The sequence below is a fragment of the Mixophyes fleayi genome, chromosome 9 (assembly GCF_038048845.1).
Source record: "Mixophyes fleayi isolate aMixFle1 chromosome 9, aMixFle1.hap1, whole genome shotgun sequence".
Classification (NCBI taxonomy): domain Eukaryota; kingdom Metazoa; phylum Chordata; class Amphibia; order Anura; family Limnodynastidae; genus Mixophyes; species Mixophyes fleayi.
Window position 1 is genome coordinate 65,626,071 of NC_134410.1, and position 27,181 is coordinate 65,653,251.

At 38.3% G+C, this 27,181-nt stretch overlaps 1 protein-coding gene across 4 annotated transcripts in view; it reads left to right on the top strand.

Annotated features, from left to right (window-relative positions):
• The window catches only part of NLGN3 (neuroligin 3), a 69,655-nt gene extending 44,501 nt beyond the window's left edge, over positions 1-25,154 (top strand). For 2 of the 4 annotated variants that reach the window (XM_075184467.1, XM_075184469.1), the window contains exons 3-8: positions 7,063-7,122; positions 17,637-17,696; positions 18,932-19,081; positions 19,848-20,033; positions 21,043-21,832; positions 22,491-25,154. In XM_075184467.1, the coding sequence (XP_075040568.1) occupies positions 7,063-7,122; positions 17,637-17,696; positions 18,932-19,081; positions 19,848-20,033; positions 21,043-21,832; positions 22,491-23,337 (2,093 nt within the window). In that variant the 3' untranslated portion in view covers positions 23,338-25,154. The remainder of the gene's footprint in view (positions 1-7,062; positions 7,123-17,636; positions 17,697-18,931; positions 19,082-19,847; positions 20,034-21,042; positions 21,833-22,490) is intronic. The other 2 variants (XM_075184470.1, XM_075184471.1) reach the window with 2 other exon arrangements.
• Positions 25,155-27,181: the final 2,027 nt, after the last annotated feature.

A 27,181-nucleotide genomic window follows, 5' to 3' on the forward strand; every position in this document is an offset into this window, starting at 1 on the left:
ATAAGCCCTTTTTTTGCTAGATAATTTCAATCATTATTCTAGTCTTCTGCTATAAACTTTATAGTTCTGAAATTGCAACATATGACTTGCATATGAAAACTCCCCAGTTTTGAATGGCTCCTAAAACATGTACATATAAAATTGAGAATCCTAGACGTTGCACTTTCATATTAAATAAGTTGTACTTTAACTGCTTTGGTAGCAAATTCCCTTTTTTGTTCACTGTTCTTTGTTTCAGTAGCTATATTTCTGTTTTCAGGACACTGCTCCCCTGCACACTGTGCATTATTTGCTCCAACCACAGTCATATCTGTCTCGACTTTAATGCAGCCATTTTTTCTGGTTTGTTCTTGAATTCATTTTATCATTGTTTTACATTATTTATATTAACCAATTAACCATACCTATTTCACCTTCTTCTTTTTTCACTTTACTTTAATAACTTTCAGTCTGTATGGCCAGTTTACTAATAGGCAACAATGTTATTAAGCTTCCTAAATAAAACATGTCTCAGTTGATGAAATGTATATATCTTCATAACAGAATAAAAAATAAAAAAAAGCATTTGCCATTTTTGTAAACTGGAGTCGTTGTCCCATTCTGAAAATCACCTCTGGCTGTGATTGATGGCCAGAGGTCATTTGTGTTTGTCCCCAGTTCATTATATTCTTTCCAAGCATCAGAATGGTAGTGATAGGATATTATGAAAGTGCTTAGATTTTCAGTGCTGATTCAGTTAAGGCTTATTCATGGACAGGAAGAAGAAGTTTTTAAATTATGGTGATCCAACTAGAAAGTGTAATTTAGAACTGAGACACTGTTGCTTCATCAAAAACAGAATTATATACGTTACTGGTGGTTGTGGTGGCGTTTTTTTATCCTTTAGTAAACAGACCCCTACATATTTTAATGTAAACCTCTTTTAATTCACTATCCCACAGAAGGAGTAGTTTTGCTAACACTGGAAGCAAGGTTCAGACATACAATCTCTAACCACTGCCTGACTGGGCATCAGTTTGAAATACTTTCTTCTGGTTTCCAGAAGATATAGTAAAGCTGTGAGCCAAGCAGCTATGACCAGGAGAACATTGTATTAGCATACTAACGTCATGCTTATTGAAAGCCCCAGGCTTAGTACAGGTTGTTGGGCAGATACTTATGCCCAGCCAGGCCGAGGTTAGGGATAGGTATCTGGACACTGGTGGCAATAGGATAAACACTTCTATTAGCAAAATACTTCTTGTAAACATGTGTCACATACATTAAAAGTTACAAACACAAAATGACAGAAATGCTGAAAAGCTGTGCACAGCCACAGATCACCCAAATAAATACAAAATCACCCAAATAAATAAAATAAATATTTTGTTTTGCATTAAAAACACAATATATAAAAGAAAATGAACATCAAGAAACAAATCAAATATTTTGAAAATAGTAAAATATTATAGAAAAGTAAAGACAATTAAAAAAACTAATAGTCGAAAGGTAAAAATGTCTGACAATAAGCCACTAAGTTAAAAATAGTGAGCCTCCGGTTAACAGTTTAAAAGGGTAAACCGGGAGACAGCCATTGCACAAAATATATCGCTGGTATTCTGATGTCACCGTCATTGTACACAGTTTTATGATAATTTCTGTGGTCCTGTGTTTGTAGAACCTTACATTACCTGCTCTGTCTTGTACTCCATCTATCTCTGTAATTGTCGTACTACATTAATCCAAGGAAGATTTCATTTCGCCTGGATCTTATTTGACTGTAATACCTGCACTGTCTGTTTCCATCTTCCTTCCCATCTGCTTTTCTCCTTGGATTCAGTGGGCCTCGTTTAGGTTGCACAAGACGGTTGAGGGTCCAGTACGAAACCTTCTCTGGAGCTGTGATCCTCATTTTGCACAGGTGTGCCTAAATTGTTGGCAGAACGCAACTAAGTGTGTTTGCCTAAGTTTGCAGAGCGTTGCAAGTTTAAAAATGAGATATAGAGGAGATTAGGGTGCATCTAGGGGTGTTCCATGTTTTTGCACACAGTTATTTTTACAACACCCCTTCCCCCCCCCCAAAAAAAATAAACCTTAAATTCTGCTCCAGTTTGGGTCTCATGCTATCTGTTTATTGGAACATCCTTTGTGAGGAGGCTTAGTTGAATGAAAGAGGTGGTACTAAAGTATTAGTTGGACTTCAGTGTTCCCTTTACAGTGTTGTACAGTGCTCCTTTCCAGATTTTACTGTCTTAATGCAAACTAAGGCGCATTTCAAGTTTGTCTCCTGAGAGTTGAGATTAGGAGTGCGCTGGGAGGAACATCTAGACTCATCATTGCAAAATCAAGGTGTTTTGTAAACGAGGTCCATTGACTTTTTTTACCCAAACGTTTCAGCTTTGATTTAAGTAAATTTCTTTCCTTATTAAGTTTCTTATATAGCTTTATGTGTTTTGTTTACTTTCACTGATTAGAAGACCACTTGTTCATGTGCTCTTTTAATTGTGCCTTTTCCCCTTAAATCCACTGTTGCTCTCCACATCCTTTATCACTGATCTGCCCACTTGTCATTCACCATTCAATCCCGGTTGTTGTCCTTCTCTGCTAGTTGCTTTCCCTCAAAACGCTTTTTATTTCTGACATTTAGTAGTGGAATAAAAAAGTTGATCGTCAGATAGGAAACATTGCTTATATATAGAGAAAGTTTTATTTTATAATCAGGAAGTATTAGTGTTATTTTACAGCCCAGACTGCCATGTTATCCTTCTTACATTACTCTAAGCTTAATGTCTCTTTACTTTGCTTTCTTAACATTTACCATACCCTTTTTGCATTTTCAGCCATAAATCTTGTGTTTTGATGACCTTACCAGCTTGCCTCTAAATTGGCTCCCATATTTTATTTTTTATTTTTTCGTTTGTTGTCCTCATTTGGCCTGATTTTTTTTGACATTACGTTTTGTAACTTTTTTTTTACCAGTTGTTGTTGACATACCACTTTATTGTTTGAGTGTTTTTTAGGGGGCTATCACCTTCACATTATTTTTGTCTCATAGCTGCAACTCAACACTGTTGTCACTATCTGTACACTGAAATGTATAGTCTCTTGTCATTGCTGCCTAGAGAATTTTGAAGAGGGTAGAGTCTATCTCTCTGGACATAGTCAGCAAATGGATGAGTGACATCAGTAAAGGCAGGGTGATATTTCATTTTCCATCTCTGAAAATGGCCCAGTTAGGAGATGTGATACTTTAATATGTAAGAAATGGCCTGCTGTTTCAGCTATCCTTTCTCTTAAAGCAGATTTCCACCTTTTCCTTTTTTGTTATTCGGTGCATGCTTTTGTTGTTGCTAATGTACAAATTTTTTTTTTTTCCATGGTCACCAGGCACAGTTGTTACAATATTTTGCTGCTTAATCTGGTTTGTGAATTCTCACATTTGGTCACTCTTCCAATAACATAGGTTTTTATCACCTTCCACTAAATTAGTCAAATGTATTTAAACTATTGTTTATGCCTCTCTGTATACACATAATTGTTTTACAAGTCACTATTCTCTGTGTTTCATTACCTCTTTGATATCTTAATGTTTTCTGTATTCAACTCAATGTACAGTGCAGTGCATCCGGAAAGTATTCACAGCTCTTCACTTTTTCCACATTTTGTTATGTTACAGCCTTATTCCAAAATTAGAGAAAAATAAGCCCACGCTTGGTATATCCCACATTATATATGGTACCAGCTGCTTGGCAATAAGCCCGCGCTCGGTATATCCCATATTGTATGTGGTACCAGCTGCGTGGCAATATAAATGCCCATATATGTATACAAAACAAAAAAGACAGTTGTCAGCGCTTATCCTTTAAACTGCATATCTGTGTGTGTCTAGCAAAATGTAAACATGAGGTATTAGTTCATATTTTGATCAAAAGACTTAAGCCTGCATCCCACGTCAAGGGTACCTCATTAGATGCAGGTCCTACACTGACCTATATGCTTTAAACACTATTAAAATGCAGTTAAAATCAGATGCACTCACCTCCCAGGTATAGGGGTTTACATCTAGCAAGGGCTGGCTTGTGAGCCACACCCAAATGTGCCTTAAATAGGCTTGATGGACAGCTGCTATGACAAAAAGGCAATATTTTGAAACAAAATTTAATAAATTCCTTTTTTTCCTCAAAACTCTACACACAATACCCCATAATGACAACGTGAAAAAAAAATTTGGGGACATTTTTGCAAATTTATTAAAAATAAAAAACTAAGAAATCACATGTACAAAAGTATTTACAGCCTTTGCTCAATACTTTGTTGATGCACCTTTGGCAGCAATTACAGCCTCAAGTCTTTTTGAAAATGGTGTCACAGGCTTGGCACACCTATCTTTGGGCAGTTTCGCCCATTCCTCTTTGCAGCACCTCTCCAGCTTCATCAGGTTGGATGGGAAGCGTTGGTGCACAGCCATTTTTAGATCTCTCCAGAGATGTTCAATCGGATTCAAGTCTGGGCTCTGGCTGGGCCACTCAAGGACATTCACAGAGTTGTCCTGAAGCCACACCTTTGATATCTTGGCTGTGTGCTTAGGGTTGTTGTCCTGCTGAAAGATGAACCGTCGCCCCAGTCTGAGGTCAAGAGCGCTCTAGAGCAGGTGTACATTGTTGCATTCATCTTTCCCTCTATCCTGACTAGACTCCTAGTTCCTGCCGCTGAAAAACATCCCCACAGCATGATGCTGCCACCACCATGCTGCACTGTAGAGATGGTATTGGCCTGGTGATTAATTGTGCCTGGTTTCCTCCAAACATGACGCCTAGCATTCACACCAAAGAGTTAAATTTTTGTCTCATCAGACCAGAGAATATTGTTTCTCATGGTCTGAGAGTCCTTCAGGTGCATTTTGGCAAACTTCAGGCGACCTGCCATGTGCTTTTTACTAAGGAGTGGCTTCCGTCTGGCCACTCTACCATACAGGCCTGATTGGTGGATTGCTGCAGCGATGATTGTCCTTCTGGAAGGTTCTGCTCTCTCCACAGAGGAATGCTGTAACTCTGACAGAGTGACCATCGGGTTCTTGGTCACCTCCCTGACTAGGGCCCTTTTCTCCCGATCACTCAGTTTAGACGGCCGGCCAGCTCTAGGAAGAGTCCTGGTGGTTCCGAACTTCTTCCATTAACGGATGATGGAGGCCAATGTGCTCATTGAGACCTTCAAATAAGGAGATATTTTTCTGTACCCTTCCCCAGATTTGTGCCTTGAGACAATCCTGTATCGGAGGTCTACAGACAATTCCTTTGACTTCATGCTTGGTTTGTGCTCTGATATGCACTGTCAAGTGTGGGACCTTATATAGACAGGTGTGTGCCTTTGCAAATTATGTCCAATCAACTAAATTTACCAAAGGTGGACTCCAATTAAGCTGTAGGAACATTTAAAGGATTATCAGTGGAAACAGGATGTACCTGAGCTCAATTTTGAGCTTCATGGCAAAGGCTGTGAATAGTTATGTGTATGTGATTTCTTAGTTTTTTATTTTTAATAAATTTGAAAAAATCTCAAAAAAACTTTTTTCATGTTGTCATTATGGGGTATTGTGTGTAGATTTTTGAGGGGAAAAAAGGAATGTATTCTATTTTGGACTAAGGCTGTAACATAACAAAATGTGGAAAAAGTGAAGCGCTGTGAATACTTTCCGAATGCACTGTATTTCTTCAACTGTACTGTGATTCCATCATTTCAATATTTTATCCTCTTTGCCCATTATTTTATTTATATGTCATAATTCTCTGTGCCAGAATATTCGGTTACTTCCCATTCTTTGTCTCATTTACATGTTTTGCATTTTTACATTCCCCCCCCTACTTTTTGATTGTTTTGCTGTTGTATTATAATTTTTTTTGTACAATTTTTGATCAGCTGAATTTTATTTGTTTCACTTTCTTGTTGCTCGACCCCTTCATGGCCACTTTTCTGTCATTTTTCTCTCCTCTTGTTTTTTTAATTACTCTCCTTTTTCGCTTGTTTTAATATGGCTGCTTTGTTGCCCATACGTTTTCCTTTGCACCCCACACAATTGGTCATGTCAGCTTTATTATTTCTACTTTAAATGTAACATCAGATTCAACTTTATCAGGTACCACAACTTGATTTGGTCTCTTGTTTTTGATTTATGTCTTACTCTTCTTAATTTTTGTCCTCTTGCTCTTTTTTTGTTCTGATTTCTCTCTCAAATTTTTTTCAGTTAAATTTACTGCCCTGTATTGACCATTGTCATTGTGTTTCCTCCTCCCATTCTTGCAGTTTTAGTCACCATAACATCACATTTAACAGACCTGTCATAATTACCATGGTTGGTGGCTCTCCACACATAATCCTTGTTTTTTTCATTGCCTTTTGTACATGTATTTAACTTCCATTTCCTTTCTCCTTCATTTGATATACTTTTATTTTATGTCTCTTCCTAAGACTCACTATTGTTCTCCTTAAGCTCATGGGCTACATTTTCTCACTTCTCTAGATTTAAACCTTACTATTCACATAGCCCTGGCCGTAGTTTCCCCTTCTGTCTGTTCACTTGCCTTTTTTGTTCACTTAGACTCTACTTCATACTCCTCACCTCATCTGTTCCCTACCAATATTGTATCCTGTTCTTGGTCCTGCAAAATATGTTTCAAATCTAACCTAACTTTTCCCTTTGACATCAAACACTTTGATTCTAGAAGTCCTTGGTGGGGGGAATTTTGCCTTTGTGGGGTTTTGGGTCAAACATTTACCTACCCTTTGATTTAAGGGGAATGTAAGATGGGAGTATTTTATGTCCCTCAGATTGCCACTTAGCATCTCTCAAATTATATGAAACAGAGAGCTGCTCAGTGTTCTATCTACAATCATGTAGACCTAATTACCCAGTTTCATTAGATGGGAGGAGGCTGCATGGGGCAAAGACCCACTAGGGTCACCTGGTGCTTAAAAATTTTACGCCCTCCTCTTAGGTTTTTGAGGGGGAGCACAGCCAATTGCGCTTGCATGACCCCCCAAGGATAGAACCTCCTGTTATTTTGGAGTCTTTTATTCATTTTACAGTAAAGCGGATTTCCAAGGAGTGTGTCCGAAAACCCAACAAGAAAATATGTAGGAAAGGAGGTATGTAATCCAAAGGTGTGTGGCAAGACCAACCACCAACCAAAAGTCAGTGGGGACAGGACCTATCCTCCCCTAGAAAGAAAGCAGTGCAAGACTGACAGTCAACTGTAGCGAGGAGGTAACGGATATGGGAGGGGTGGAGACAGGACTGTCACTCAACCAGTTAGGGAAGCACTGAGAATTAAAATGGACAGTCTTTCACATGAATAACCCTGAATAACATACCATGTGGGTCCACTAGCCCTTTACAGATCAAGAAACATGAGCATTACAGTGAAAAGATAACAATGTGGATGTAGGCTTAGAGAACATGCAACTAACTTGCATAATGGCAACATTTGAGGATTACCACCCTAAATCAGGCAAATGCAGTGCATACACTGCTTCAGATGACATTTGGGGTAAAACTGACCAGTTTGCATGACAGTGACCAGAAGTAAATGTGCACAGCAACATTGTTCAGGTGTTTGCTAAAAAGAAATAAGGGCTCTGTGGGAAATGTGGGTGACTTCATTGAACTTCCAATGCAATATATAATATAATTTAAGAAATAGAGCATACACTACTTGACCTGTGTCTTACAAGATTGCTGGATAAACAATAATGGATTTAGGATCAGCTCTTGTAAGATTTCTACTTTTTCTAGAACATAAACTCAGGGCCTCACTAGAGGAACACAAAAGACAAGTAAAAGTCTACTCAAGATCATATAAACTCTTTATTTTCCCTATGTTTTTGTCACATGTTGTAGGGACATATGTCTTGTGTTACAGGTCAAAATCAATATGCTGAACAGGGGATTTCTAGTTGTGATGTGACGGACATACTGCATTTTGATGACATAAGTGCAAATGTTGAAATGTGCAATAAGACATTTGTTTTCAATGTCTAATTTAGACTACAGAGGCAAAGCTAAATGCTAATTGTCTGCTCTGGGCTATTGCACATTTGGGGGTATATTTACCAAACTGCAGTTTTGAAAAAGTGGAGATGTTGCCTACAGCAACCAATCAGATTCTAGGGCCTGATTCATTAAGGATCTTAACTTGAAAAACTTCTTATTTCAGTCTCCTGAATAAAACCATGTTACAATGCAAGGGGTGCAAATTAGGATTTTGTTTTGCACATAAGTTAAATACTGACTGTTTTTCATGTAGCACACAAATATCAACTTTAAATTTCAGTGTACAAATAAGCTATCATGTATGTGTGTGCTACATGAAAAAACAGTCAGTATTTAACTTATGTGCAAAACAGAATACTAATTTGCACCCCTTGCATTGTAACATGGTTTTGTCCAGGAGACTGAAATAAGAAGTTTCTCAAGTTAAGATCCTTAATGAATCAGGCCCCTAGTTATCATTTATTTAGTACATTCTACAAAATGACAGCTAGAAGCTGATTGGTTGCTATAGGTAACATCTCCACTTTTTCAAACCCCCAGTTTAGTAAAGTCCTAGAACTTGTTATGTTAATAAATACCCCATGGTGCATTGGAGTCGGCAGTTGGTAGTGACCTGATCAGAAAATGTAAAGTTATGCTTAGATTACGTTTGTGTTGGCTATGTCCTGTTTTTGTTGGTCCGATAACTATATATCTGTGTCTAATGTCTAACCAGTCTAAGTAAGAAACAAGAAGTCTTGTATGTAGTTCAGTGTGGCTGTTTTGTGTGCTCAAGAATCATAGACCATGATGATATATGGATAGGACATAATCATCTAAAATAAAATATACAGTGGTTTACTAAAAGGACATGGGGCTAGATTTACTAAGCTGCGGGTTTGAAAAAGTGGGGATGTTGCCTATAGCAACCAATCAGATTCTAGCTGTCATTTTGTATAAGGTACTAAATAAATGAAAGCTAGAATCTGATTGGTTGCTATAGGCAACATCCCCACTTTTTCAAACCCGCAGCTTCTAAATCTAGCCCATGGTGTCTCAGTAATTGCTCAAATAACTAGATTTTTAGATGTAAATTTGACTTAACAAAGTGGCTGATTTTTATTATCAGCATTGAAGATCAATGTCTCTAGTAGTGTGATTTCTTCCACACAAATATTGGGGGCTATTTATGAACAAGTAAAAATGGTGACACTGCAACGACATTTAGTTATTCGCAAAAGCAGTCTGTCTAGCACATATGTGTAGTTTCACATTCACATTCCACTTTCCTGACCTGCCTCCATAAAAATGATCTGCGGGTCCACATGGTAATTACTTAAACTCAAGGAAATCTATCTTCTAGAGATCACTGTCCCTGAGCATCATAATGGCGTCCCCAGAGACTTTAGGAAATTCCAGTGATGTATTTATAGAATGTTTTTCTTTTTATTATGGTCCAAACATAATGAGAACCTCTAATAAAGTTCACACATTTACTATTCCTGCTAATAGCAGAAGCTACACAATATAATGAGTCACATATTTCCTGGGTTGAATTAATTTCTCCTATAAACCCACATTGCTGTATAAAGTATGCTTAGTTAGGCCCTTCTATCAGAAGATGCAAAATTTTGCAGACGGTCCATCTTGATGGGCAGATGTTCAAGTTGGATGCATTTGCACAGGCAGACGTGGATGCACATATGTGTCTCTGCAGTTAATATATGCGTTTCTAGATTTCACTTGCATACCCTATGTAAGTGGGTAAGTTGAATACAGTAAGGGCATGTTCATAAGTGTAACACACCCCCCGGAGATGCGATGATATTTAGATGCATCCTTAGATAAGCTTCTTTGGAAGTGTATCACTTTTGGATACTGGAGGCCTGATGTAAAGATACGTGAGGAATACGGCAGCGCTAACAATCCACTTCTGATAGGCTTTTTGCATATTGACACCTCCAGTTGATAGCACTTTATTAGCGTTGCAGCTGTATTATATCAAGTCACGGTCAGCTATTCGCATTGATCATTTGTCATTTCAATTTGGACTATGGCAGGAAAGAAGATTCTCATTGTAATTTTGATGTGGGGGTGTTTGTATTTCATTTTATATGGAAAATGCAACTTTGATAACACTGTCAGGACACTGCTCTGTTTTGTGAAGCACTTCATTATATTATTCTATTGTGTGCAAATAGAGTAATGCAACTTTTGTATTTACTACTAACGCTATCAAGCCGCATTTATACGCCTGCTGCAGAAATGCTACTGTTTTTCAGTTGGGCGCATTTTGAATTACATGCAACTCAACATACACACCTATGTATTCTTTTTTTATTTGGAGTGCAAAAACGCATCCAACTATATATAAGAATCAAAATGTCATTTTTGCTGCTGACCTGCATTTTTGATCTTTGTAAATGACCTTTACTGCTCTTTTATTCTCCTTAGTTTCCTTCCTGCAGCTGGTGAGGCCTTTTCACTTTACACTCTGCTGTGAGCTCATTGCTCACTTTTACCCTTCTTTTGCCTCCTCTGTATCATCGCCCCATTGTAGTTACACCTGCTGGTCCTCTCACTGAGTAGGTTGCTTTCAAGTATTAGACGGTCAACAAGCAGTACTGAACTTCAGCTGAAAAAATACTATTTTTCAATATAAAAACATAATACTCACAAAAGTATAGATATTTAATATTTCCAGTGCGTAACACAATTCAAGATTTTGAAAATTATATACTTTTTTATGTGTGCGAGCAACTTGATATTTTAATTTTACCTATAGTAAAGATTCACCAGCTCTTTTGGAGTTAAAGAACGACTACATTGAACAAAATGAATACTTGAAAGACTCATGCACAAGTGCCTATATATGCATGTATGAATATATATATATAAATATATATGTATATATATATATATATATGTGTGTATGTGTGTATATATATATATATATCATATGTATATGTGTGTGTATGTGTATATATATATATATATATATATATAGGCGCACACAGCATCACCGCATATTCTCTACTGTAAAACTTACAGGCTTTGGAGTCCTTCAAGTTGTATAAAAGCACAAAGCCACAGGTCATGGGACTTTCGCTGTTGCGGTCAGTTATATAATCCATGACATACAAATTAAGTCGTGACACACTTCACTACTCTCTAAGGAATAGATTCAATTATACGCAAGGAGTTTCTGCACAAAATATTGTCAATTACGTTACAAAAATATTAGCTCATTTTTGCACCTCTATGAGATGGGAGCAAATTAGAGCAAATATTTGAACCATAAATATCCCGCAAAGACTCCTGTCATGAGGTTCCTACGGAACCTCGCGTCTAATTGGATCAACCTCATAATACAAGTTATATTTTACAGGAGTGACATACCGTATATACTCGAGTATAAGTCGACCCGAATATAAGCCGAGGCACCTAATTTTACCACAAAAAACTGGGAAAACTTATTGACTCGAGTATAAGCCTAGGGTGGGAAATGCAGCAGCTACTGGTAAATTTCAAAAATAAAAATAGATATCAATAAAATTACATTAATTAAAAATAAAACATATAGGCTAATTAATATATTGTATCGGTGCATAGATGGATCATAAAATGAACAAGCACAAAGATCAACGCTGACAATGAGTGCACCCCATCAACATAGAATGATCCGTTGTATAAATAAAAACAATTTATTGATAAAATATATTATGACAATAACAGAGCTATCACTGGCCAGTAAAACAATAAAAAGCTGCAGAATACCACTAGATATAAGTCACATGGATAATAAACGTAAAAAATCTGAAGCCACAAAAATTAGAAACTAGTCATAAACACGGGTTGTTGTGAATGACTGCAATAGTCCTGCGAACACTCCAATAAACATAATCCGGAGTAAAAGATATTACCGGTGTGGCCACACCAAAAACATTTAGCTGATATGTTCCTTAAATGCTGATGATGATCTTAGCTCCGGAACTGAATGCAAATTGATTCTTTAAATACAAGTATGATAAGTGTAAACAGAATATTACCGTCAGTCCCCAGATATGAGAGCTGGAAGGTGAATGTCCCATTATCCGTATGCCGCGGGTTCATCAGTCAGACCTGTTTGAAATAATCAGTTCCACGTAACGGTCTGCGTGAACATCGATCAAAAAAAAAAAGCGGTGAAGTTCCACTAGTCCCAGACGTTGCACAGAGGCTGTAATCCGTATGGTCTCACTCAGCATGGCGTGCGTTCCACAGTGGAACGCATGTGACGATATCCGGAAGTGGGCGTCTAATCAGATGTTATTGGTTGGTTCTTTTCATTGTGGTCCTGGAGCTTCACTCGAGTATAAGCCGAGGGGGGCTTTTCCAGCACAAAAAATGTGCTGAAAAACTCGGCTTATACTCGAGTATATATACGGTAATTACTTATATAAGAATATATTTTACAGGATATTTTACATACATTCAATATTTAGACACTATTACTGGTCACCACAACTTATGCGAGAAGGGCGACACCAAGATAAAATGTCATGTCGGCATCTATCGCATTTTAGTAAGATCTAACACTTGGCATGAGAACAGAACAGCACAAATTCTCAGAAATGTTTTGTTCTGCTCTCTCTTCACTGGCAGGTTACACAATGTGCGCTACCTTGCATAGAATTCACAGAATTGGTCATACTTGCCAACTCTCCCGGAATGTGTGAGAGTCTCCCGGGCTCCCGGGAGAGTGTGGCAATCTCCCGCATCTGCCCACTTCCTAGTGAAGTGGGCAGAATTAGGTCCCCCCGCCCCCCACTGTCAAATGACGCGTTTGCGTCATGACGTCACGGGGCGGGTCCAAAATGACGCACATTTTGGAGGCCCGCCCCCCATCACGCCCACCTCCCCCGCAGGCTCCTGGATACCAACATTTCAAAGTTGATAAGTATGGAATTGGTGTAAGGTAGAAACTTAGTTTATACAAATAACACACAGCCCAGCATAAAAACTACACCTATGCCAAGTTTAATTTTTTGGTCACTCTTTGAAAGATACCAACCTTAAAAAAGGTCCCAACTATGGGCCACAAAAATCTGTTACGTAGTAAAATGCAGGTGGATTTGGGTTGAAAGAAAGTTGCACTTGCAATCCCTACGTCTGGAGAGATGGATCGGGGACATACAAGCGCAAGTAGAGTTCAGCAGAGATATACACATTTAAGTATAGCATGCCCCCAGAGGTCTGGTATAGTTATACTTAGCCGCAACTACAGATATTCCTCTTAAGTGGCATATTTATTGCAGGTACTAATAGCTTCTGTAAAGATACATGTTGCTGCTGATTACAGCATCAATACGCATCTTTTTTTTTTTTTTTTTTAAACCCCCAAATTCCGTAATGCACAACCCACACCAGTGCTATAGCCTGTCCTGGGTACTCTAAAGTAGTAGGGTAACGAGTGTGGGCTATATATAAAAAAAACCAGCACCAGGCTATACCCGGCTGTACAGGACACATAACAGATATGTGCAGATGGGGTCACCCTGTCATGGGGAATATTGCCCCATGATGACCAGGCTGAGGCTGATTTCACATTATCACAAGGGAACCCCATGCTGCAGTTCTCCCTGTTGTAGTGTGCACGGTTCTGATTGCTGTTTTTAAAGGGGGATCCCATGTTCATTTCCCCCCTTTATAGATGCTGGTTAGTTATTTTAGGGGTGGGGGGACACATTGTTTTTTACAGTGTTTTTTGAATATTAAAGATACAGCAGCAATCATCATCACATTAATGATGATTCTTGTCATCTCTTTACTTTACTATGGTACACAAACAGTGAAAATGTGTGTGTAAATATAATACATATATCCAGAGAGAGAGATACATTGTATTTACAGTTGTTGTACAACTGAGGATGAGTTACTATTTTGTTGTCAGCCATTTTATGCTAAAAGAGGCTTATAGTAGTTTGTAGGAAAATGATCGTGACCAGAATCATATTTGAAGAAGCAATAAACTAAAAATGCGAGTTGCTCTGTATAGATGAGCTTCTAATAATATTTAGAAATATTGGAAATGGATGCTATTGCTCAAACTTAAGATGGCCTCCCATGCCGTTTATGATAGTACAGTTCACGTTGACCAAAGATTAGATTGGCATGTGAGAGCAGCATTTGGGATATAGTTTTTATTATGGGAGGTAGAGAGGGGTTGGGGCATATTTTCCTATGTACATCAGACTTATCAGAAAGTAATAAGGGGAGTACAGGGAGCCTTATGTGAACTTATATTATCTAATAATGGAGACAAAGTTGGCAACAATTTTACATAATTTCCAGGGACACTTTGCTCTGAACTGGGTGCATCTACTGTAAACCTGTCATATGCTTTCTAAGAACTTTCTAGGGGAAAATGTTAACATTATAAATTCCTATCATGTCATATTTACTGAGCATTGCCTTAATGTAGTTTTTTGCTCTAATAGCCATATAATAAGAACATATGCTAAGAATGACATCCAAACAGTCACATGCCTCCCAACATGAACTCTTCTTAGAACCAGGACAGATGGGGCATGGTCCTGCTCCCAGGAGCGTGCTTAGGACTTCAGTAGTGCTAGGCCACACACAACTCCCCTCAACTGCCCAGAAAATACCCTTAAATTGCCGATGGTTGCGGCTTTCACCATAGCTTGCAAGCATACATTTAATGCAAATTACATTGTCTAATTAACATCTCTCAGCTAGAAATGATCTATGTTCCATAAAGTGTTTTAAAGATATGTATATAACAGTATAACGTATAACATCCATCATGTCCCCAGCCCTCCACTAGTTAAACATCTACAATCTATTTTTGCTTTAAAATGTACATTGTTAGCGTAGTGTGAACAAATTAAAATTCCATTGATTATATGTGGTATAGATTCAAACTAACACATATTTTCACATTATTATTAAGTGGAAATGTAGAAGTGATGGTATGGAAAATGTAAGTGAATGGAATTTGATAGTATTGTAATGAAGGCAGTAGGAGAAGTGGCGGTATACCATCATACTCCAGCCCACTTCGACCACTATATATACATAATTATTAGTTAGTACATTATATTCACGTCTTGGGGTATATTTACTAAACTGCGGGTTTGAAAATGTGTAGATCTTGCCTATAGCAACCAATCAGATTCTAGCTGTCATTTATTTAGTACGTTCTACAAAATGACAGCTAGAATCTGATTGGTTGCTATAGGCAACATCTCCACTTTTCCAAACCCGCAATTTCGTAAATATACCCCTTAGTTTCATATTTTTCCAAAAGAACACTTCACTTATTAGTCTTTAAGTTTTATAAATACAAACCAAATGTATCAAATCCTAGTACAAATACAAATCACTAAATTATGAAAGAAGTTTTAACTTTAAAATGCAAATATAAAAAAGTGTACATTACAAGTTAAAGAGTAATGTGGCACTGTATAGCTAACACTAAACACAATCTATGCAAGTAAACTTCAAATATATGAACAATTAGCTTTTTAAGTTTAAATGCTTGAAAGACCTGTGCAGGGCCAGTTTAAGATTGGTGACGGCATAAATTGTATTTCAACATCACTATTATATAACTTTAGTTCATACGAATGTCTGACACCTCACTTTCCCCCTCCTCAGCAGTCTTTGTCCCTCATGCCCCTCTTCTTATCTGCCTGTGCCACACATGCTTATTCTCCTGCAATCTTTGTATCTTGTGGTTTGCGCAGTCGCATCACAAGGTGATGTCACAATTACATCTGCACTTCCTTAACACAAAACTATGCCCTACAGTAGTGGTAATTGAAATCAGGGAAGGATGGAGACGGGATGAAACGCAGTTCCGTGCACCTGATATAAATGATGAAACAGCCTTCATTCTCATTGCTGGTCCACTCTAGGCTCGTTAGGAGTCACCGCTGTGTGGGAGTCCCCTGGCTCAAATGCTCTGATTGCCCCCAATGCAGCCACCAGGACCCCTTTTCTCTTCAAACCCCATTTCAGTGCATAGCAAAAAGTGTCTAAAGAGGGGTTGTATAGCAGCTACCTAGAAAGGGACAAGAACTGCCTAGTGTGGAGGTAACCATTGATGAACTCATTCGTGATCTCTGCTTATGGTATGATAACTTTTAGATAATCATCTGTGAATGTTACAAGATCCTTTTTCTTTTCAATTATCTGTGCTTTAGATTTAGTGATCCTCAAAAGCTGTTTACACCGACACCATCTGTGGAATATCTCAAGACAGTACTGTGTTCCTAAAATATAGGTGACAATAAGCCCTAATAAAAGCAATAATCTGTAACGCTTCATATCTCAATAACCACTTACAATAAAGTAGCAATTGCCATATAAAGGGTGTTGTTTATATTGTATTTCCTAAGTAAAGCTGTTTGAGGATAAATGTACATTTGTTTGTGTGTCTCTGATTGTTTGCCTGTCCCTATGTTCCCCCTTTTAGCAAAATAGCTATATTCATAGATATTTTGCTGAAGGAGTTTATGTAACTTTTACCTATAAGGTTACACTTACATTTTCAATACTGGTAATGCTATTTAAGAACCCGAATGACAATTACATTCTCACATAAAAATTTGCATTGATATTAAAAACATTAACAGCTGTGATTTTCCTGGTTTTCTCTTGAATTTTCACAACAGACAAAATTATGAAACCAGTTTTTGACTGAAGAGATGTTGTCAAACATCAAACTTACACTTCTAGTGTAGTGACTTTTCCAAGCTCCTGGGTTCAGATTTATTAGATTGAGGCCAGCAGTTCCAACTCTCATTATGCCCTGCAGTATCTACACACATGAAGTTTAGCAGTTCCCATACATTATCTACAACAATTATGATGTAATTATGTCAAGGATGCAACCTGCCATCCCCCTACCTGCACACAAGAAAACAATAGGCAGCATAGTTGAATGCCTATGCTGCTTTTGCAGTCTTTGGTCTGCCAATTCTATGACATCTTACTTGGGCAGGCCTCTGATTGGAGTAATGTAAGAGGTGTTCCCAACTGAATGATGTGGATGGTCCAACCACTGTGATATTATAGAGACCGCAAGCTGGTCAGCCGTCATCTGTCCATGCATGCCTAGTACCTCCAGCACTACCCTGGCCATCAACCTTAAGTTACTTTCCCTGATGCACACAGCACTATATGTTCTCCACAAAACTATCCATTTAAACACTGCTGAGAAATGTTGAACTCTGTCACACAAAAGATGCACTGTGTACATTAAACTACATATTTTAAATGTATACTTTTCTACCCACTCTACCCCAAATAGATACAAAACTCACTCATATACACTATTTACCATTTCACACACAAATGTTTTAGAAGATTTCTTCCTATATCTAACATAAACATAATGCCCTTAATATCATCAGAGCTATTTACCTACCCCATTCCTTTGCCTTTTTTGCAATTTGTGCAAGCCCCAACCCCAGGGGAGATTGCAATGCCCTCAGTTTGAGACGTCCCTTCCCCTCCTCCAATCCCAGGGTAAGAGCTCATGTCCTATACACTCTAGACCTGTTATCTCTTGAATTCTCTTGTTTGTTTCTGTTTACTCGGCTCGGTCTCCTGCTCTGCTCAGGACCCAGCGCTAAGAAACAGGGGGAAGAGGTTTCGGATAATGACGAAGACGAGGAAGGAGGTATTTGCTGGCTGAGGCTGATGCATGGAACCTGTTATCATCATACTCTCAATCCATCCATTTTGCTCCCTCCCTCTACCCATCCATTAGAAAAATACGTCAGCAGGTTATTCTTGTTTTTTGTGCACTTCTCGTATTTAAATTTTCTATCAACCCCAATTCCTCCATGACTCCTTGTTTCCATTTTTTCTCTAACTCATTTTTCTGTTACAATCAGAGTCTCGCTTGCAGCTTTTCCTTCTAGTACTTTTACTGTTCCATTTAGGAATGTTGCAGGGTTTTAACATTATGTGCTGGGTACAGCTCTAAAATACCATTTACAGGCGTGTGGCTGTAAAGTAATGTGATGACATATACGAGACATTGTTGTCTGTCTGTATAGTTTGAAAAAAATGTAGATTGAGGGATAGACAGTGTACTATACATATCCCACTCACAACCACTTTCCCGGTCCTATCTGTCACCCTATTTCTTTCTCTACTGTCCTTTTCCTTTGATTTCATTGCTAATTAGGAAATCATGTTTTTTGCTTTCAAGCTTTGTGGGGAGAGTATGGTTATTGCTTGTGTTCTCATTATATCCGTAACAACTATTTCATACCATTGTAAAATTTAGATCTCTGTATTCCTTCCTTGTTATCCTCACATACATTTTTCCAGGGATTCAGCTAAGATGACACTAATTCACTTGCTGTAACTCCTCTTTATTCTCATGTGTCTCAGTGCACCTGTAAAATATCAACATTTCTATGTTTGTGTTCATAGACCTTCTTCTGTAAATAGGACCTTTACGATGTACTGTATGTTACTGGGGAAATCATTTCACACCCTTTTCGTGATGTCCCTTCACAGGACTGTGCCTGTTCCACCAAGGTGCTATTTGTCAATGATCAAATATAATGGAAGCCACAGTCCTGAGAAAATGCTTGTTTATTTTGTGGCATGAGCTGCATGTTTGACTCGCTTTAGCATTCTGTACTGTGGGAGGGGATGGTTACATTCTAGAAGGCTGTTCTTATGTGTAAGGGGGAGGTGGTCGTGGTCTTAACAATTTTAGTAATGTTTTGTGTACTATTTTGGAATTCAGGCTGCTACTGCTCACAGGATGAGAGGGGGTTTCCTGGTTTATCTTTGTGCTGAATTATTTATGTGAATGACAGCAGATCTATTCTGGTAGGTCCTCTATGTTTTTAATGACTTAGTTAGGCTCCATTATTTTTGTTTCTCCTTTTGCAGATATCCGGGACACAGGAGCCAAACCAGTCATGGTGTACATTCATGGAGGGTCCTACATGGAGGGCAGTGGTAATATGATTGATGGAAGTGTGCTTGCCAGCTATGGCAACGTGATAGTTATCACCCTAAACTATCGTGTGGGCGTTCTGGGTTAGTGATGGATTTATATATACAATTTTTTGTTACCTTTTATGCAAACTCTTTTATTTCTGTATTTCTACTGGTCTCCCATGACTTGCCTTTTTCTATAGTCAACCCCCATCTATAATCCCCTAAATATGCCTTTGGCTCTATGTTTCTGTAATTATTGTATGGACATTTGGTGATTAATAAAGCAATTTATTTGGCATCCTTATGGTGCCATTAGATATAATGGGTTTCCTGAAGCATTCTATTATTAAAATTGGGAATTAGTGGTGGGGGTTGATTTCATTAATATAGTTTTTCTGCTACTTTTCTCACTAGATCCTCCAAACCTTATTGTGCCATTTTTTTTTATAAGGTCTACATTGTCAAATTGCAATTTGTTAAAGCAAGACTAAATGCTTGAAATATAGTACTTAATTTCTAATTATGTGTTTATACTGTATATCATGCTGCAGAAATAATGACAGCTAACATTGATTGCAGGCTAGCACTCATGAATTGGTATTTTAGAAAGTGTGATTATATGTTTATATTTCTACATGCATTTCTTTTGGTTTTTTCCTATGTATCGTTCTTCTGTGTTCACTATAATTTCCAAAGGAGGTTAATATTTTGGGGAAAAAATGTAAGTAACATTATTAATGTACCAGGCATAACCTAATGCTGTGCATTTAATGTACGCACATAGATTTACTTTTGTAGACATGGCAGATAAGAGACTTATATTCTAGAACAGAAACATCTCTGATTGAACATATTTATTTTACAGGATTCTTGAGTACTGGAGATCAAGCAGCTAAAGGAAATTATGGACTTCTTGATCAGATCCAGGCATTGCGCTGGGTGAGCGAGAATGTGGCATTTTTCGGCGGCGACCCTCACAGGATCACAGTGTTTGGCTCAGGCATCGGAGCATCCTGCGTCAGTCTTCTCACCCTGTCTCACCACTCTGAAGGTAGATATGAAATTTGTGAGGCTGTGTTTTGTACGTCCTGCTTTATCTTGATGTTGTGCCAGAATTCCAGTCTAGTGACTATGTCTCTTCCCAAAACTCCTTATATCTTGCATATGACTGAAGCATTATTTCAGTCAGTATCAGTAACATCTGTTGACACTATTTCTAATATAACATCCAATGACCATCACGCTATACCATGTTTTCATGACTGTATGCTGTAACGCCATGTCTGTATGTCTGTTCCACAACATTGAAGGTCAATGGATCACCTGACATTATTCCATGATTCCATCAGCAGATGTCTGTTTTTGGGCCAGCTCTGAAGGTACAAATATCGCTGAAATCCTCAAAAGAGCAACCGTTTACTTTGTGTGCCCCTGTCATGCTTCAGTCTCCTTGTGCTCCTTCACTTTTACATTTGTTTATTTTATTTATGCTTGCCCTGCTTCATTTTCTTATGTTGTTTGTCTTATTATCTGTTTATGGCCGCAGCTAATCTTTCAAATTGTTGCACTTATAATCTATTATTTTCACAGTAATTTCTCCTTAATTACAGTGTATATCCTGCAGTCACCTATTTCATATCATTCATTTCCTAACATTTGTACTCTTCCTTTCTCTAGTTCTCCCTCCTTTCCTCTTCTCTGATTCCACAAATTTTCTCAGTCTCCTTGTTTTTAGAAAGATCCTCTTGTGCTGTGTTTTCTTCCCTGGCACACACTGAGACCAGCTGGGCAGGAAGTTGGGCTGCTGATCTCTTTGTATCTATGTCTGTCTTTCTGTCTCACAGTGTCTGATGCTGGGATGAAAACCAGAAACACCCACTTCAAAGGCATGAACATTGTATGTTATACTGATGTGATATGATTAATAGTACATTGATACAGAGACTCAGTTTAAAACAATCATATCAGATGAAAATGTTGCATGTTTAAGTAGGTAAAATGATAGTTATGTCTCGTTTGTTATAAATTGTTAAATTAGTAAATCTGGTCTTTTGTGACAGGACTGTTCCAGAGAGCTATCATACAGAGCGGGTCAGCCCTTTCCAGCTGGGCTGTCAATTACCAGCCTGTGAAGTACACCCGACTGCTTGCAGAGAAAGTGGGCTGCAATGTACTGGACACTGTGGATATGGTTGACTGCTTGCGCCAGAAAAATGCCAAAGAGTTGGTGGAACAAGATATTCAACCAGCCCGGTATCATGTAGCTTTTGGTCCAGTCATAGATGGAGATGTAATTCCAGATGACCCAGAGATTCTCATGGAGCAAGGAGAATTCCTTAACTATGATATAATGCTGGGGGTTAACCAAGGGGAAGGACTCAAATTTGTGGAGAATGTGGTGGATGCAGAAGATGGTGTTTCTGGAAGTGACTTTGACTACTCAGTGTCTAACTTTGTGGACAATCTGTATGGGTACCCAGAAGGTAAAGATACACTCCGTGAGACCATCAAGTTCATGTACACCGACTGGGCTGACCGAGACAACCCTGAAACTCGACGCAAGACACTGGTGGCTCTATTCACTGACCACCAATGGGTGGAGCCATCTGTGGTGACTGCTGATTTACATGCCCGTTATGGCTCACCCACTTATTTTTATGCCTTCTACCATCACTGCCAGAGCCTGATGAAACCAGCATGGTCAGACGCAGCCCATGGTGACGAGGTGCCCTACGTATTTGGTGTACCTATGGTTGGTCCAACAGATTTATTCCCCTGCAATTTTTCCAAGAATGATGTGATGTTGAGTGCTGTAGTCATGACATACTGGACCAACTTTGCCAAAACTGGGTAAGGAAATAAAGCAGTGTTTTTTTAAATAACTGTAAATAGTAAAAAAAGATGTACTCTTGAAAACAGATGGCCTGAAATATTTGTCAACAAAAAATTGGACTGTTTTGGTACTAGAAAAAAGGGCATACGTTTTAGGGGGGGGGGGGGGATATAATAGAGCGTGGGTAAATAAATGTAGAAACATTCAGTTCCTTTAATGCTACAGTGGGAAATTGTATATCATTCAAGGCCTCATGTGTGGCATCTAGTTCCTCTGTTGGCAGTGCTTTATATTTGAAGGACATGAAACCGCAAAATTCCCTTGAAAGCTGCATATCCTATGATTGTGTGCACTGTCTTCCATATCAAGCAGCAGAGTGAACCTTGAGTGAATGACCAGTGAGTAAAAATACATGTCCATCCAGTCATAGATCCCTCATCATTGTCACTAGGAAGAGTTAAAATGGGGTTGTTATCAGAAAGAACCCACAGGAATCTCTTGAAGGCTATATTAGATCTTTGGACAGCATGTTTTATAGCAAAGCATAGTTTTGTATATAAATTTTTGTCTTAAAATATGGTTAAATTTATCTGTCTCTTCTGTAATGTTTTTAGACAGTTATTTCCTAAATCATTATATTTTGACCTCACTTAACCTCATATTTTTCTTTTCTAGCGATCCCAACAAGCCTGTTCCACAGGACACCAAGTTCATCCACACAAAGGCAAACCGCTTTGAGGAGGTGGCATGGTCTAAGTACAACCCACGGGATCAACTGTACCTGCACATTGGCCTAAAACCACGCGTGCGTGACCACTACCGAGCTACCAAAGTGGCATTCTGGAAGCACCTAGTTCCACACCTATACAATCTACATGACATGTTTCATTATACTTCTACTACTACCAAGGTCCCGCCATCTGACACTACTCAAAATTCACATATCACCCGCAGGCCCAAGGTTTGGGATACCAAGCGGCCGGCTATTTCACCCACTCCTAATGGTCCATCATCCAAGTGGCACCCAGAACTGGACCCAGTGGACCCAGTTGTGATCCAAGATCCAAGGGACTATTCTACAGAGCTTAGTGTGACTATTGCTGTGGGAGCCTCTCTTTTATTTCTTAATGTGCTAGCTTTTGCTGCACTATACTACCGTAATGATAAGCGTCGTCAGGACACACAGCGCCAGCCTAGTCCACAGCGTGCCTCAGTCACGCGGGATCCATCACACAGCCCTGTTCCTCCTGAGGAGCTAAATTCTCTACAGATAAATGCTGGACACCCTGATTGTGAGGGTGGTGGAGTCTCCAGCCATGACAACCTACGTCTGGCCACTCTTCCTGACTACACACTTACTTTGCGTCGCTCCCCTGATGATATTCCACTCATGACACCTAACACCATCACCATGATTCCAAATTCTCTGGTGGGACTTCAGAGCCTTCACCCATACAACACCTTTTCTGCAGGCTTTAACAGCACTGGCCTCCCCCACTCACACTCCACCACTAGAGTATAGCACCCCACCATGTTGCACTTCCCCCTTGTCCTGACACTAGGTCTACAGGAAGTGTCTGAGGCAAGGGAGAAGCTAAATGACACATTCCATACCCCCCAAAGAAGAAGGGGGCAGGTGTGGGGCTCTGCTTCTATGATGGAAAGGGTCTGTCCAGTCATGACCCACCAAGAACACACTTCTTCTGTGCTCTTGTTTCCTAAAGTGCTTTTACCCTTGTGGAGGCACATAGAGGGTAAAGGAAGCTTAGCCAAGGAAAGGATTTGCTTTTACAGATAAAAGATCTGTAACTAAGAAAATGGAGATTGTGAGTGAGGAAGAGGCAGGAGGGAGACAAGCCCAATGTATTTTCCCATCCCTTCCCAAAAATTTCGATGTCATCCTCATCTACCATTTTTTTCTTCGAATTACCCCCAAGTCCTTACCATCTCAACCTGAACAAACAGAATTGATGAGATACAGTAGATGAAATGTCTACTTTAGTAACATAGATAGGAGAAAGGGTGTGTAGATCTTTTAGAGATCAAATTTCTAAAAATGTTTTTAGAAATGTTACAAGATTTTTATCAGAATACAGCAGAAAGAAACTGGCAGTATCAACAAATTAAAAAGAAATTTGTTGTGTTGACCTCAGTCACTTACCCATTCAGATCTATCCCAAATGTGTGCCAAATTCATACACCAGCTATGGAGTGGGGCCGAAAATAATTGCCCCAGTCTCAATACTACCTTAATCATTCCAGTGCCAAATATCTAATCCATCCATCTTGGAAAGATTGTAATCATTGGTGTCTAACACATATTACAGCATAGGCAATCTGTGTCTCAAACTATCATTGAACTACAAGTCCTAGCAAACACATGCAGCCATTGGCTTACCAGGATCTGTAGGTCAAAGGTACTGGAGATCACAATTCGCCTACCACTGAATTAGTGTTTTGATATTGTCATACTGGCTTCCGTTTTAAGAGAGCAACTACTTAACAAATCATATAATTGTGCCAAATCCAACAAGCTGTTTCTACAGTGGGGGGGGTTTTAGTAAGACAGGCTAGTTTACTCAGTTAGTTTGTCTTCCCCAGTGATAGCCACTTTTTGTAAAAAAAAGAAAAAAAAATGCTTATTTTTGGTTCTCAAGTGTCTAATGGTTTGTGATCTTATAGTCATAGATGTGAACAAGGACAATAAGTAAGGTAATTTCTTCTGATTGTACAATGAAGACACAATAAGGGTTTTTGGTTTTAAATCCCACAGGGAATGATGCAACGTATATCGTCTGACTGGATAATGACACTTTGAATTAGAGCTTTGAGCTTAATATGTGCAGAAGATCTTAAAATGATGGATTATTATACAGTGATTACCATGGCAGCAGACACCTTATACTGTTTTTACATAAAAATATGTATTTCATACACAGTTTCCTACCTCTGCCTCCTTGGATAAGTTTGTATATGGGTGTAGAACAAATTCTTGGTGCATGTATGTGGGTATATGTATGAGTGTGCGTATATATGTATATACATATATATAAGCATACACAGGAACACTAACAAACTGTTGTACATATGAATACTCACATAGGTGTTTGCTCCCCCCTCCCACTTCTTCCTCCAACTGGGGCCCAACGCCTTTTCAGCTTTTCTACCATTTGCCATGATTTTTGGACATGGGTTTTGTGACACAGAGGGACACCATGGGTTCAAGTGACAGTTTTGTGACACAGATGGGCACCTGGGGTCAGTATTTATAGAATGTATTTATACTGTATCACAGGAGAGTAGAAAACGTATTCCAAATAAAGAAAACTCATATTTTTATATGTTGGTCCATTAATTTGTTACCTGTGTATGGGAAGGTGATTGTTTATAAAATGATTTAATTAATATTTAAACCAAGCACATATTGATATCCAACAGCCAATCTGTAAGTGTGCTGCATGTGTTTTTAAGACAATAATAATCTTTATTTTTAAGGAAGCGTTCTCATAAACTAAGAACTACTAACCCACAGACCTTGGAAATATATTACACTGTGGAATGCAGACAGGAATTGACATCCTAATAATTCACACCACCCAGTGTGGGGATGGGGTGACAGGTACTGAATTATTCCTTGTCTGTCATCATAATCCTTACCCTCACTTGGTGGTGTTACTTATTTTGATAAAACCCCTCCCTTGATTTAGTAGTGCTTGAGAAAATCCCACCTATTCTAACAACACAGATAGACCCACATCTGCAATTGATTATATATATATATATATATATATATATATATATATATATATATATATATGTGTGTGTGTATGTATATATATATATATATATATATATATTTGTACCTCTACATGCAAATTCTAACACTTTATTTTATTGTAATGAGATTCACCCTCCATATATTTTTTAATTAAAACGGATTTATTAAATTAAATATGCATAACGTTGAAATTAACTTATATTGACAATAGCTGCAATATATATCTCATACAGCATATTTTGGAAACTAGTAATAGAGCCGTTCTATTCAACTTATTCCCAAATAAATCTCCTGTACAGCATAGTGTTGTGAGTCAAGTGTCAAGGTTGGTATATAAAATGCATCACAACAGTTGTGGATTGTCTGTGAACGTGGAACTAAACTCAAAAAATTAAAGCACTTTTTATGTTATCTATGAGGAATCTATTGATATATGTGAATATAATACTTGAGATTTTCTTACTGATTAAATCAGCTATGTCATCTTGGCCTCAGCTGATTGGAAACTGGTGAACTCCCTCAATGTGGTTTTTGAAGCTCTTTGCTTATACTCCTGGGTTTTTAAAAGTGTGCTTTGTAAATAGACAAAGGACCTTGGAAAAAAAATTGTACTGCAGTATACAATGTATGTTGAGATGTCTATTCCTTAAAGCCAGGTAGGCTTATTTACAAATGGCAACCAATGTATGTGCCCATGGACCGTGTCAAAGTGGAGTCACCTTGTGAATGTAAAAATTTGCATATGCCAATGAGAAGAGCTAAGTGGTTATTTTTTTCGGAATGTGGGTTAGGCAACATACAGTATGTGCCTCCTAACATATGAAAACAAGGTTTAATGTTGCAGTACATGATATTTAACTAAACTACAGGTAGTTCATTTTGAGAGGCATTGCCAGGTTGGAGGAAGATTGCAGTTTTTTTGCCCTTGTAAAAGGACTTTTTAGAAATCCATTTAGGTGACCGTAAATGGAAGTAGGTATATATTTTCAGTGGGAGGCGGAATAGGTGCATTTTCCAGCAACCAGATGCATTTGATGTAGAAAATGTAATTACATTTTTATGCGCAGAAATCACAGTGTATTAAAAATATTCGATATAAAAATGTGATCCATGTATTAAAGACAGTCCTAATGTCCCCTCACTCACATAATTACAGGAGAAAATGTAAAGTTGAAATTAATTTAGAGGGTTGTCCTAAAGTTCTAGGAGGCAGAACTGTGAACTAACGTTTTTGCTTTTTCCAACATAAGCTTTCTCATATGTGCCCACAATCCCACAATGGTCATACATAATGTGTACATGGGACAACTCCAGAACCAGAGAAACATGTACCTATATATGCAAAATTAAATGCACTTCACAGTCTGTGGTTTGCAGACAAGGTTTTCTGGATATCCACTGAAATATGTCAGTATTTAGTAGCATGCACTGAACAAAAACTGTTGTGATTATCAGGAGTTGTTTTGACATTTAAGGGAAGATAAGATGACACAAATATAATACAACATATTAAACTTTGTTTTTAGATTTCGTTACACTGAAAGCTAGCTTAAAGCAATTTAATTATTTTAATTCTTGGTATTAATTG